Source organism: Phodopus roborovskii, unplaced genomic scaffold (genome assembly GCF_943737965.1).
Source record: "Phodopus roborovskii unplaced genomic scaffold, PHOROB, whole genome shotgun sequence".
Lineage (NCBI taxonomy): Eukaryota > Metazoa > Chordata > Mammalia > Rodentia > Cricetidae > Phodopus > Phodopus roborovskii.
Window position 1 is genome coordinate 16,540,569 of NW_026126563.1, and position 14,474 is coordinate 16,555,042.

Below are 14,474 nucleotides of genomic sequence, written 5' to 3' on the forward strand. Positions count from 1 at the left end.
TAATTCGCTCCATTATTGACTCCCCCCCCCCATTTCACATGCAAGAGGCTTCCTTGGTTAATGTAACAGTTGGCTAGGTTATTGCTTCCACAGTGTAAGTCACAATGCCAAAACAGCTCTTTTCCTAACATTTAAAAAGCACACCAAGTTGTTTACATGTCTCCTTGAGATGATTTCTCAATAACTTTGTGCCAATTGCTGTCATACTCTTTGGTTAAAAAAAAAAAAAAAAGAAAAAGAAAAAGAAAAGAAAAAAGAAAAAGAGTCTTCATTCAATCAAAACAAGTTCACTTACTTAAATTTCCCCCATACAGAGAATTGTAGGAAAATTACAGTAGTTGATTTGAGGCCATCATCATCAAGTCAATGCAGGGCTTTAGAAAATGAATTCACATTACAAATGTGGAGCTGTGTAGTTAAACATCAAATAGTCCAAGTGGTAGAAGTCATAGATACGCTGCCTCTCTGCCCGGCTCAGGTCCTTTAAGTATTGCCTTACCACGTGGGCACTGGTCCTTTCATCAGAGGAGTGCCGATCCTTAAAGTTTGGAAACTTCAGCTCCGTTGGAGCACCGATCAGTTGGAGAAAGTAATTGGCATCTTCTTCTAAGGTTTCAAACTTCCCTACAAAGTCGTAGTTGATCAAACATGGATAACACAGTTTGCTGACCTTTTCCCAGTGAATATCCATCCCTACTGGGCGGTGAGCATCCAGCAGATAGTACACAAATTCTTTGAATTTTACTCCAGACCCATTATTTAACGCTTCTGCACTGGCATTTGGTCGGTATTTCTTTATAATTGCCTTTCCAAACACTGGATGGTAGTAACTATTGGGATGCTCAAATTTATCCCTAAATGCTGACACTAATCTTTCCATGGGATCTCGAACAAACACAGCTTTAGTATAGGTATTCAAACGCATGTGTACCCCTTTTAAGTCAAAGCTATCTAATGTTTTCAGATGCTTCCCATAGTGCACAGTGTCATGGGAAATATTGAGTGCAAAGGAAGCCAATCCATTTAGGACCATCAGTACCCTCTTCCAATTAGAGCAGCCAGCCTTTGGTACTTCACAGTACAGGATTCTGTGCTTGTCTTCTACATAGATCCTGGATACCATATGAAAAAGATTGGACTGGGGATTTTTTACTCCACCATATTTCTTGCAAAACTCGTGAAGGAAGGACCTTCGTTTCTCTTGGGTTGCATCTGCTTTCTTCCATTTGTTGCCTTGGACTGAACTTTTGTTTAAGGGCCGAGTGACCAGTGGCCATTTCATTTCAGTGGGCTTCTGAAAGACTCGAAGCTTGGCTTCTTGATGTGTTTCTATTGAGTTATCTGTTGAGGAGTTGGGAGGTTCATTCTCCCCTTGTGAATTGCTACTCTTCCTTAAAACCCTTGTCGGTCTCCCCACACTGAGCAGATTTCCGGTTTTCTTCTTTAGGTCCTCAGGCATGAGTACTTTGGAGATCTGTTAAAACAGTAAGAAGACATGTTGGATGTGCATTCGCCAATATGTGGCTAGTAGATAAAGAAATTAGCATATTTGTTTTCAGACATGACAGAGGAGAAGACACTGAGTATAAGGTAGTAGAAATAATTCAGTAAGGCAGGCTGATTATACACTTTTTAGTAAGATTTTTTTTTTCACAGAAAACCCAGTGATAGAAAATAAAAATTAGTATCCTTAAGACAGAGATGAGAGAGCCCTGGAAGTTGTGCCTTGATTTTGCCTATAATGCAGTGAAATAACACTCAGTCATGAGCGATTCCTGAGAAATTCCTGAGTCTGCTATTTCAAAGAAGTATTACTGAATAGACATGCAACCCACAGCTATATTTGAATAGAATTTCCCCTCTTGTTTTAGGGGCACACAGTTTGTAATGTATAGAAGAGTCAAGTTCATACTTTGCAACTTAAAATTGAAACAAGGCTAATTATCAAACCCTAACAACATTTCAATTTCATCAGCATTTACCCAAAGTAATGTATTTGTTCATTCTAAAAATATTTTATAGTCAGAATGTGAGTTATAGCCAAAATATCATATAATTTTATTCATGTATAATATTTCTCATCTTTCAGACTTGAAGAAAGAGTTAAGAATCCTGAATGATAGCTTTGATGTCTTATTGTGTAAAATTATATCAAAAATAGATGGAGCAATTTTTCCTCTTCCCTGAATTACTAGCCCACTTTCCAAGCAGTTAGCCTTTGATTGTTTCCTTGCACTGGCTGGGAAAGGGAAGTCATGGAGCTTGGGATCCATATGTGGTATTTCTAATAAGAACAAAACTCTTAAAGATATTGGCTTTTACAGTGAGCAAGTTCAGGAGCTATTGGAAGGCTGTGAAAAGAGAGTGGGCATGATCTCACTTAGACTTGGGAAAGTGAGGGGATAAATGTCTAGGGGTTTCAGTGTGTTATTGGGAAATTGAAGAGATAACTGATGTTCAGAAAGCATTACTACATGACACCACCAGAGTATAGGTAGATGAAGTGGAAATACTTTCTTCTATTTATTAGTTTTATTTCCTGTGTCTTTGATGGTCTATAGCTGATGGTAGTATCCCTCAAATTTTGTGAATGAATGGACTTTGATCTTCAAAGGTTATTTGGGAATTTCCTACTGATTGAGTGAAAGAGCAGAGAAATGAGTATTGAAGCCACGTTCAGATATCGTGGGCCCTCAGCAACTTAAATATAAGATTACCAAGAGGAGTTTGGGAATAATCTCTAATTACCATACCAGCTTGTACAGCCTCATAAAAGAACTACCTCAAATCATCTGCACTATTAGGACACCTAGGTAAGGTTTCAACTCTAAAGCTATTTGTCTGCTATCTTTCCCAGAGATTGCCAGGATTCTTCAAAGCTTTGTTTCCTTCTTTGTTCTGATCAATGATTTATGGTCCATAAAGCTGTCATCAATTATATATGACTTTTCTGTATGTTTGAGAGATCATAGAGTTTTTATAGGCACGTGTGCATGAGGAGTACTTCACATAGGGCTGTGACAAGCTGCCATGATTATTTATATCACTAATGCCTCTATTATCACTACAAATAAAAACCTTAACCATTGTTACTGCAGGAAAACCAGCATCATTATTTTATCACTATGGTAAAATGAACTTCATATTTCTTCAATTCTTTGTTCCTAGAATCCCATATTCTGCTTATGTCACTCTTTCTCAAGTAAATGAAACTTCATTGTATGGATCTGAGTGTCCCTTGGGCCAAGAATAAGGGGCTATTCATTCTTGTCCAGTCTGCTTCCATGACAGCTCCCAGAGAGCCCTCTGCTCTTGTGAAATGTGTCCTGTGGAGTCTTTTTTACCTTTCTCTTACCACTGGTCTCCACTTCATGTCTTGGAGACTCTGGATCCTTTATTTCTGTTCTTAGCTCTGCATGTATCAATGGAAATGCAGTGACCTCAGCTCCTTAACCATCTCATCTCTGTTTTATTTTTTTCATTTCATTATTTTACTTTTTTTGTTTATTACATATCAATTTCAGTTCCTGCTCCTTCCCCTCCTCTCCCTCACTCCCCCTTCCCCCCATCTCAACCCCCATCCACTCCTCAGAGTGGGTAAGGTATCACATGGGAAGTCAACAAAGTCTGTTCCATCACCACACTGAAGCAGGACCTAGGTCCTCCCCCCTAGTATCTAGACTGAGCAAGGTATCTCTCCATAGGAAATGGGCTCCAAAAAAGGCAGTTCATGCACGAGGGATAGATCCTGGTCCCACTGCCAATGATCCCACAAACTGCTCAAGCCATTCACCGTCACAGAATTCAGGGTGGTCTAGTTTGGAACTATGCGTGTTCCCCAGCTGGCAGTCTGGAGTCAGTGAGCTCCCACTAGCTCTGGTCAGCTGTTTCTGTGGGTTTCCCTATCATGGCCTTTACCCCTCTACTCATCACTCCTCCTTCTCCTCCTCTTTGGACCCTGGAGCTCAGCTCAGTCATTAGTTGTGGATCTCTGCATCTGTTTCCATCAGTTACTGGATTCAGGTTCTATTATGACAATTATAATATTTCTCAATCTGATTACAGGGAAGGGCCAGTTCAAGCACCCCTTCCAATATTGCTTAGAGTTTTATCCTGGGTCATTTTCGTGGATTCCTGGGAACTTCCCTAGTGTCAGATTTCTCCTAATCTCATAAAGGCTCCCTCTATCAAGGTAATTCTTTCCTTGCTCTCCCTCTCTGTTCTTTCCCCAAATGGACCATCCTGTTTCCTCATGTTCCCTCCTCATTCTCTTCTTTGCTCCCCTCTCTCCTCCTACCCTTATCCTCCCCTCCCCTCCATGCTCCTAATTTACTCAGGAGCTCTTGTCTATTTCCCCTTCCTAGGTGGATCCATGCTTGCCTCTCTTAGGGTCTATTTTGTTACCTTGTTTCTCTGGGGCCCTTGTTTCTCCTGGCACTCTAGGCTAGTTGTCTTTTGCTTTATGTCTAATATCTACTAATGAATGAGTATATAACATATTTGCCTTTCTGGGTCTGGGTTACCTCACTCAGGATTGTTTTTTTTTTTTTCTAGATCTGTCAATTTGCCTGCAAACTTCATGATGTCATTGTTTTTTAACTGCCGAGTAGTACTACACTGTGTAAATGTACCACATTTTCTTTATCAGTTCTTGGTAGAGAGACATCCAGGTTGTTTCCAGATTCTGGCTGTTACAGATAATGCTGATATGAACACAGCTGAGCAAATGTCCTTCTGGCGTGAGCATGCATCCTTTGGGTATATGTCCAAAAGAGGTATTGCTACGTTTTGAGGTACATTGATTGCCAATTTTCTGAGAAATCACCATACTGATTTTTCAAAATGGCTGTACCAGTTAGTACTCCCACCAGCAATATCCTCTCCAGCATAAGCAATCAATGGTTTTTGATCTTAACCATTCTGACAGGTGTAAAATGGTATCTCAAGTTGTTTTGATTTTCATTTCCCTTATGGTTAAGGATGTTTAACAACAGAAGAGACAGTGGGAAGTAGCCTTGAACACATTGGCACAGAAGATCACTTCCTAAATATAACAAATGTAGCACAGACACTGAGATCAACAATTTATAAATGGGGCCTCCTGAAACTGAGAATGTTCTGTTAGTCAAAGAACACAGTCAACGAGACAAAATGGCAGCCCACAGAATGAGAAAATATCTTCACCAACACCACATCTGACAGAGGGCTGAGCTCCAAAATTCACAACGAACTCCAAACACTAGACAACAAAATACCAAGTAATCCAATTAAAAACTGGGACACAGATCTAAACAGAGAATTCTCAACAGAAGAAACTCAAATGGCTGAACCACCTCATCTTTGATAGAAGACTTCTCCACTTCACATACATGAGTGATGCTTGAGCTATCTTCATTATTTCTCAGACCATCGTTGCCTAACTATCCGGCTCATTGTCATTTCCCATTGAGAAATCCTTTGGTGACTTTAACTACATATTCAGGTTTCTGCCAGACAGCACAGCTAGTTCTTCATCTTTAATTTTCAGGAAGCCCCTCTGTAAGGGAGCTTTCCCTGGTCACCCTGCCACCCCATCTAATCCTTGCATCTTTCTTTCCCTGCACAGTGCTGTTTTCCTTCACAGCATTAATGACCATGGGGAAAGACTTGACTTCTGTCTGTGGTTTTCTTTTCAACCCACCCCACCCCAACACATTAGGATATCACCACTGGGGCCTTAATTCCTTTTTCTCTGTGGTTCAAGCAACAGATAATTACGGAGTTAACAATTATGGTGATGACTTAATAGTGACTTCCAAACAAACATCTTACAGCTTAATTGAAAAAATAGTGTTCATCAAAAAGGTCAAGGTTGACTTAAAGAAATAACTGATTCTTGTAAGGCACCAAAAAGCTGTGCTGAAACAAATCTTTGGCAAAACAGAAAACAAAACAGTCAAAGGGAGAGCCATTTGGTGTGTGTACATCAGGGGTTGAGGGGAGGGGGGGGTGTACGCAGAGATTTGCCTGTCTGCTAAATCAGATGTTCAGAGTCACTGGGAGTTGCTTTGGAGCCTCAGCTGGGCTTGTTGGCATTCTGGGTCCCCAGGTGCTGACATAGAGAAGCAGAATCTCTGTCGGTGATCAACTGTAATCAAGCAAGGTCTCCTGGAGGTCCCCAGGCAGTGGCCATGCAACTTCAGTGACAAAGGGAATTCCAAAGATAAAGAACATGGTCTGCAGATTTCCTCTCCCCCTAGTGGAATGTCCTGTGGTGGACTTGACTGCTTTAAAGATGAGACAGAACTCAAATGTAAGGTCGGATGCCACACGTGTCTGTGAGTGGGTCAGATACAATGCTTCCTGTTTATGCACCCTTTGTCAGATTTCCATGTTCATCAGGCAGCTTTTCAGGGTCAAGTTCAACCACAGGGCAGAAAGTACGAAGGGTTAGACTTCTACTCTTGATAGATTTTTCTTTCCAGGCCAGCCAGTTTCTTTTACTCTGATCAAACTGAGGTTACAGAAAAGGGATTATTCTTGAAAGTGAAATGGCAAGAGACTCATAAAGTGTTTCCACATCTTCTTCCAGAACCCATCGCCCTATTACTATTTACTCTATAAAGTCTGTTACCGGGGCTTGGAGCCATCCTCCATTGCCATTCCACTCAGATCTGACACCTTCCAATTCTAACCAAGGCTTTCCAAGACTGAGAGATATTAATATTAAAGTATAATATGCATTGATATAATACTAGCATTAAAATTAATGAATGCTACTTCCTAGGCTTATATAAAATCTCCAACTCTCCAACAATGCGTTAGCTACTGTTAAGTAGCATGAAAAAGAAGAGTGGAATCTTAAGTGGGCTCCTCCTTCGAATTGTCTTCAAAACAAACACCTATAAGCTACCTGCTTCCTCCCAAGCTCATTTATATTTTTGAAATGGTCCTGTTGCCTTTTGATCACCCATTCATACATCGGAGAGCTTTTGTACTAATTAGAACATAAAGTGACTGTTTTATATCATGTCTGCATCTTTAAAATTTTATTTCCTCTTTGTTATACCCATCAATAATGTGATTTGCTTTGCAGCGTGTGACTTACTACTTCTTCATTGGGTTGGGTATTCTGTAGGGTCTTCCAAACTAGACTTGCTGCAAATTGTTATCAAAGTAGACTTTACCAGATACTTTCCTTCTCACTCTTTGACAGTTTGGACTGGCTTTGCTAGACACAAACAAAAGTCCTGGTCCTCAGGTACATCCGTAGACTGCCTTAGCTGGACCACTTCCCACTTCTATTTACATTTCCCTTGACACCAGCTTTCTCTGCTTCTCACTCTTGGCATGTCTTCCACCCTGTCCCTCTTTCTGGGACATTCGAGCTCTTCTAAATCAATACTCAATCTTAGCTTGTCTGTGAAAACCACCCTGATCTCTAGCAAGCAGATCCACTGCCTTCCAAGATGGCATTAACAACTGCATTATTTGACTTTTGAACTGGAGATGTCCTGCTTTTTCCCCCCAACATATTATTTTTATTATTAGGGAATGTCACACAATGCATCCTATTATACTCACTTCCCAGCCTTCTCAGATCTCTGCTTCCCATCCTTGTGACCCCCTCCCAATAGAAAAGTAAAGAAAAAAGACCAAGTCTAATTTGTGTTGCCCATATACTCACTGGAACATGCTCAAACTCCCAGTAGTCCAGCCCCTTAAAGAAAACCGAGTCCTACCAATCCCCTACCCCACATGAAGCCATCAACTGCGAAGAGCTACACTTTAGCATCCCATTACAAATTTCTAAGAGTTCTATTCAATGACTTCCTGTGTAGACTGTTTCTAGGAGTGGGGTGGGGGTTGGGGGGAAGAGTTTGTCTCTATGTCTCTCATTCTCAACTATTAGTTTGCAGTTATGGGTACCACTGTGAAAGTAGCTTCCTTGCCCTTTATCCTCAATGACAATGCAGATCATGGACCTCCACCTGTTTTCTAGTGATAGCACCGACCAAGGACATCCATATTTCCTTTGGTGTCTGCATTTAAACCACAGATTAGTTGTAAACTATGGCTATATGTTGTCATAAATATCTTTAATGAATTGACATTGCAAACTTATATGAGACATGCGTGACTACAAATAATAGCAACTAATATTCAAATATGTGAAGCAGTAAAAATCCTGGAGTGCTAGTTAACTTCATGCTGAATTTGAAAATTTCATCCTTATTGTTTGTTCAAAGTCACTGAATCAAGGATACCTACTCGGAGAATTGTGCTTTCCTCCCATCGAAGTCGCTGGAGCAAGTCATACAGTGGGACATACAGGAAGAGAGAGAGACAGAGAGAGAAAGAGAGAGAGACAGAGACAGAGAGACAGAGACAGAGAGAGACAGAGAGAGAGGGAGAAAGGAAGGAAGGAAGGGAGAGAGAAAGATAAAAGCCTCAAGGCAAAATGTAGATGAAGAGAAATGGGTTAAAATAAGTCATAAGATCTAGCAAGAAAAGAGCCCAAGATAAGGCTGAACACTCATAATTATTAAGTCCCCATGTCATGATTTAGGAGCTAGCAGGTGACCCAGAGAAAGCCTGCTACAAGGGTGTGAAGGGATGTGTGTGCTGATACCAGAAGTCCACCAGAGGCTACGAAGCAGGCAAGAGGAACAAGCAGGAAGCACTTGAACTAACATAAATGGCCTGGGAAGGCTTGAGCCTGTGCAAATGGCTTGTACATTACAGTATGAATGTCGAGAATTTTCTTTTTAATTCCCCTCTGTGTGTTCACACCTTTGAGTACTTGTGCTTGTGTGGAGCTCAGAGGAAAAGCTTGGGTGTTGGTCCTCAGGTGCCTTCCACCTTTTATTTGAGACAGAATATCTCAGTGACCGTGAACTTTGACAAGTAGACCAGGTTAGCTGACCCACGGGCTTCCAGGATCCACCTGTCTCTGCTCCCCGGTTTGCCATCTTTAAAACTGCAGATGACTGGTGGCACATCCCCCTTCTTATGCTGGGAACTGAACATGGGTCCTCTGCAATAACATCAAGTGCCATTAACAACTGAGCCATTTCTCCAGCCCCCGAATTCTGTTGCTTCTTCTGCAAACTAAACATGAACGATCATGCATGGTAGTACTCTGGGGGTCTAGCATACACACCAGGCACCCAGGCTCTACCGTGCTCCTGGCGGACCCATGCATGTATTTACACTTGGATGTTTTCAATAAGGCAGTGACAGACTCAGGGTGTCTCAGAGTGAATACTCTGGTCACATTTAAAAGTTTCCCTTGGAGGAAGGAGGATAAGGTGGAGGAAGGTGGTGATAATCTATGTGGAGTTCTAATAGAAACTAGGTCAGTGAGTTAAAAAGTAAAAATTGGGCTTGAGTGAACAAATTTAAGAGCCAGGGTAAAAGAACTGCTAAGAACGACCACCATTTCCCTAAGAGAAGTTAGTAAGTATTATGGAGTACTCATTACGCTCAATGTAAGATTTCTGGAGTTTGAAGTGCCTCCGGGGCAGCTGGAGAAAACCTGGATATATAGTTGTTGGCTATTGGAGGTGCTAGTTGACTTTGTGGACATTGAAGGCACTGATAAGGAACTCGGTAGTGCCCAAGTTCCTATGTGTGCCGAGTATAACTTTCATGTTCACTTTGCGTATGAAGAATCAGATTCTTGGGACTGGAGAGATGCCTCAGTGTTTAGCAGCACTTGATGCTCTTGCTGGAAATCCAGGTTTAATTCCCAGCATCCACATGACAGCTCACAACTATCTACAAATAGTTTCAGTGATCATACATCTTAACTTGTTCTGTTCTCTACAGGCAGAAAGGCAATCATGTGGTACAGATACATACATAGAGACACTCAAATGCACACACAACTAAAAACAGACATTTAGAAAGAGTATTTAAAAATAAAGAATATCCAAAACAGAAATGTTATTAAAGCACACAGCTTAGTAGAAGAGAAAATCCAAGAACCTATTCTCCCTCAGTATAGAGACTCCCTGTTCCTATTGTATGTACAGGTGAGTAGGACATGGATAAGAGTAAACAGGGAGGAAGGTCTGGGCCTAGACTGTAAATAATTGGGTTTCCCGGCAAATAAATGTTTTCTTTTCTGACTTAATTTCTCCAAGAGACCAAGGACTCTCTAATTGCATTAAGTCAGGCAACATCATGGTTCAAGTATGCACCAGAGATGAAATAAGAAGTGTGTGTGGTGTTAACTTCCACCCCACCCCCAAAGGACTGGGATGTAATGTCATAACAGGAAATCCATAGGCATCTGCAGGCCTGGGTCAAGACTCTGGACAGGGACAGGTGTTGTAAAGAACGCAGAGCACATCACCTTGCCTGGGACCATGTAACGGCTTCTTTTCTTCCCTGAGACTTAGTCTATCTAATGGATGGAAGTAACAGCACTAACTACATCCCAAGTGGACAATATTAGCTGTGTTCTCATGAAAAGTGCCTGGCCCATAGTAAGTGACAGCATTATGACTGTCTTTAAGGGTGCTTCAGTTGCTTGTTTTTAACTAAGAAATATTGGTTTTATTTGTTTAATTTAGAGCACGCCATGACTGTCTTTAAGGGTGCTTCAGTTGCTTGTTTTTAACTAAGAAATGTTGGTTTTATTTGTGTAGTTTAGCGCATGCTAGTGTGTGCGTGTGGTGTATGAACACACACGAGCATGACCTGCTTTGCACTCAAATGCTAGCATAGACTGGAGAAGAATATTGGTTGTTTTGCTCTGTTGCCTTTTTATTCCTTTCAGACAGGATCTCCCAGTGAAGATGGAATGATGCAGGTGGCCAGCAAGATGCAGTAACTAGCCTTTCTGCCTCTGACCCCACAGCTCTGGGCTTACAGAGTGGCTATGCCCAGATTTTTATGTGGGTACTTGAGATTTGAGCTCAGGTCCTCAAGCTTGTCCAGTAAGTGCTTTTACCCCATGAGCCACCTCTCTAGCTCTTGAGTGTTTGTAAAAAACTGACATTTAGCACTTGTGGTGGTTATATGTCTTTTGTGCCCATTATAAATTGTGCATATGGTTCTGATTTTAGTGTCTTAGATGCTGTAAAATAGGTACGATGAGAAGGGGCTTGATGATCAATGGATACATTTGGTGATGAGAATACTAATTAATAAACAGATGGCAGATTCCTCCTTTACATATCACTTAGCATTATCTTGTTGTAGACATGGGTATGGTCACATTTCCTCATTCCAGTGTGAAGACTTTATTGTCTATGGTTGCTAATGGGGTACTTGTAGGATTGGGTGGGATGCACCTGAGCCAGGTCTTTGTGGGGATGCAGATCAAAGCCTCTTCACACCACAGCTTCTCCTCTTCTTTACAATGTGATTTCAAGGCTTCAGAATTTGAATATAGATATTTACATGAAACTGGAAAGCTAAACTAATTTCTATTAAGTCAACGAGGACAATGCAGATGCATGTGATAATAGAGTTCTCATATCCAAAGTCATTTTCTTATTTCATCCTAAGCCATTCCTTGAGCACAGGTTCCCTGACTAAGGAGGAGCCTGGTGATAGCTGTATGTCTGTAGCACAGCTACTAACACAGACTTGGTCAATGAGTAGCCTTGGTGCAGAGAAGGGGAGAGAGATATGGAAAAGAAAACCAAAAGTTTCTATAGCCATGGCGGTGGATAGTACCTCAGAGGAGAGAGAAAGAACACAGTGCTAGAAGATCATGAAAGAGGGGCAGCTGGGCAGGTGAGGTGGGCAGGTGAGGTGGCTCAGTGGATAAGGTTGCTTGCTGCTAAGCCTGATGACCTGAGTTTGATCCCTAGGACACACATGGTGGGAGGAGATAAACAACTCCTGTGCGTTTTCCTCTGACCTTTATGAGCATGCCCTGGCAAGCATGCATATCCACACACACACATAACGGACAAATAACTTGTGAAAATTATAAAATGTGAGGCAGCTGATTTTAGTTTGGAGGTGAGATGGGACTTCTGGTAGAATTTACGTGCCATACAAAATCAGTTCTGTTTCCCGTCTTCTGACTTATTTGCTCTCTGGATTGCTGTCTGTTTTGCTTGCCTAGTTAGTGGCATAACACAGGAGCTAGATGATTTAGTCATGATGTCAATCCGAAGAGGACACCCGGGTATTCACGCTCTTTGACAGATGAAGGACCTGATGCTGAGAATTGAACTACTTTGCTTGAGTGACTGCTGGAGCTGTGCCTTAACTAGGTTTAGCTGTGTGTAGCTTGTTTTCAGCTCACCACAAATCAAACAATCTATCCCTTAATATTAATTTAAGTGAACTGGTGTGTAAAGAAAGCACCAGACACAAGGCTGTTTAAAGAGAAAACCAACATCAGAACGGAGATTTCAGAGTCAGGTAGAAGTGTTATCTGATGTGTTGTTTCTATCTGGGTAACCATGGTTTGCTAATTTTGTTTTTTAAAACTCCAGTTTCCTTGTGTATGAAATGCAGGCGGTTGGCATCTAACTTGTTGGGTAGTTGGATTACAGGAAATGAAGGTAAAGATTGCTTAACATAAAGTCTATTCTTTGTAAATGTTACATACTTTTTATTGGTTTAGTCAATGCGTATTTACTTTTTGGGCAATGTCAAGGTGACAAGCATTCTCAATGTAAGTATTAATTTTCTCCGCCGTTTTCCACCCCTTCAGTGCCTTTCTGTTGTTCCCTCTCTCCTGAACTGTATGTATGTAGCACACAATGAAGACAGGTGGAAGAAAAGAGAACGGTAGAGATAATTGAAGGCAGGAATGGGAAGGAAAGAAGCCAAAGGAAGCAAAGGCAAAGAAAGCAAAGCAAAAGGAAGTGCTGGATGGATGGTGGACAAGGGTAGTGAACAGTTTCTGGAGGACAAAGAAGATGCCAGTGACTTTCAGCCCTCTCCAAGCTACATACGGCCATAATGGCACACACTGGAGCTGACATATATGCACATATACACACGTCAATAAAAACATACAAAACATTTTAAAGGCGATTGCAGGCCAGGCAGATGACCTGAACTGGTGACTGACTGGGATATGCCAGAGGGATAAGGAGGACCCGAGGCAAGGGTCAGCTTAATGGAGTGGGCTTCCTGCAGGTTGAAGACTAAAATGCTCAAGTAAAGGAAGCTGTTGGAGAACTGGGAGTATTATGGCTGAGTTGATTGGCAGAGTTTGAAGGGCTGCCTAGTTCACAAAGTCTTCCACCTGATAACTCTTAAGTCTTTGTTTGTGATTCTCCTAAAGCAGAGCCTAGGCCAAGGATTGTGGGCAAGTGGTTCACATAGAGAAGATTCCAGCAGCCTCTGGGAGGATTGTGGGTATATAAAGTAGAGAAGGGCATGGAGAGAGAGGATAGATGGTTAATCACCAGACAAGTTAACTGAGTGGGAGCAAGGGCTGAATCTCTGAGGCAACACAGGACACATGGTCCAGAGTCACACCAGCAAATCCTGTCACAACACTGGAAGCATTCTTTGGGGAGAGACTTGGCTACTCCAGCTGCTTGATGGCCATGCAAGGCAGATGCATTTGGACACAGATGCAAGTGTGGGCAGTAGCTGACAGCTGGCCAGTGTGCCAGGACGCACTGAGAAATGAAAGCATGTGTGAAGACAGGGCCAGCACAGTTAGAGTTCGAAAACATTCCAGCACTGTGATTTCTCATCTTTAAAAGGGGATGGGACCAAATAATTACTCCTGGGTGTGCTGGGATGGAGGTGATGGAGTGGGCTGGAGCTTAAGATCCCAGACACCGTGTTATCATAAGTAAAGAATTCTAGTTCTGACCCACCGTTCCTACTCTCACATTGGAAGTGCTTGTCCTGTGTGTTTGTGTCTATCTGTATAAGACAAGGCCGAGAAAAACAAAGACCAGAACACCTCACAACTATGTGGACTATAGCTCTAGTATGCTGATCTACAAGATAGAAATGTAAAAATTCCTTCATTATTGAAGTCAATCTTACAGCCTAGCACTAACTTGGAATAGGTGGCTTCCTGGGCTACATTTTCAGAGGGTGATGTTCTGGGTGGTAGAAAAAAATCTTTTAAAGAATTAATTAGATAATTTTGGACAGAAAGTACAAAGCATAGTGTTCTCCAAAATGTCAGTGTGCCTTGTCTCCATGTCTTCTCTGGTCTCCTCCCATCCATCATACTGCCTCCTCAGCTTCAGAGTGATATGATTGTGGCCATAGGCTCTATGTACAAATGTGGTCTCTGGGGTGAATGAAATTCAATTAGGAGTGAGTACTCAACCTAGGATAGCTATTCCAAAATCACTGGGAACCAACGAGGGGACTCAGAGGAAGACACTGTCTAGTTGGGTGGAGATAAGTAGCCAGATTAATTAGTATATCTGTCCTGTGGGTTACAGCCTAGAAAACAAGGGTAGGCATGGCCAGTTATGGGAACGGGAGGGGGGGCTGGGTGAACTAAGATACTGGTGGGAGCTGGTCTGTTTGCATAGAATTTT

At 41.8% G+C, this 14,474-nt stretch overlaps 1 protein-coding gene across 2 annotated transcripts in view; it reads right to left on the reverse strand.

Moving 5' to 3' along the window:
* Positions 1-278: 278 nt before the first annotated feature.
* Positions 279-14,474, reverse strand: part of Chst9 (carbohydrate sulfotransferase 9) — a 212,564-nt gene continuing 198,368 nt past the window's right edge. For both annotated transcript variants that reach the window (XM_051202134.1, XM_051202133.1), the window contains one exon: positions 279-1,474. In XM_051202134.1, the coding sequence (XP_051058091.1) occupies positions 395-1,474 (1,080 nt within the window). In that variant the 3' untranslated portion in view covers positions 279-394. The remainder of the gene's footprint in view (positions 1,475-14,474) is intronic.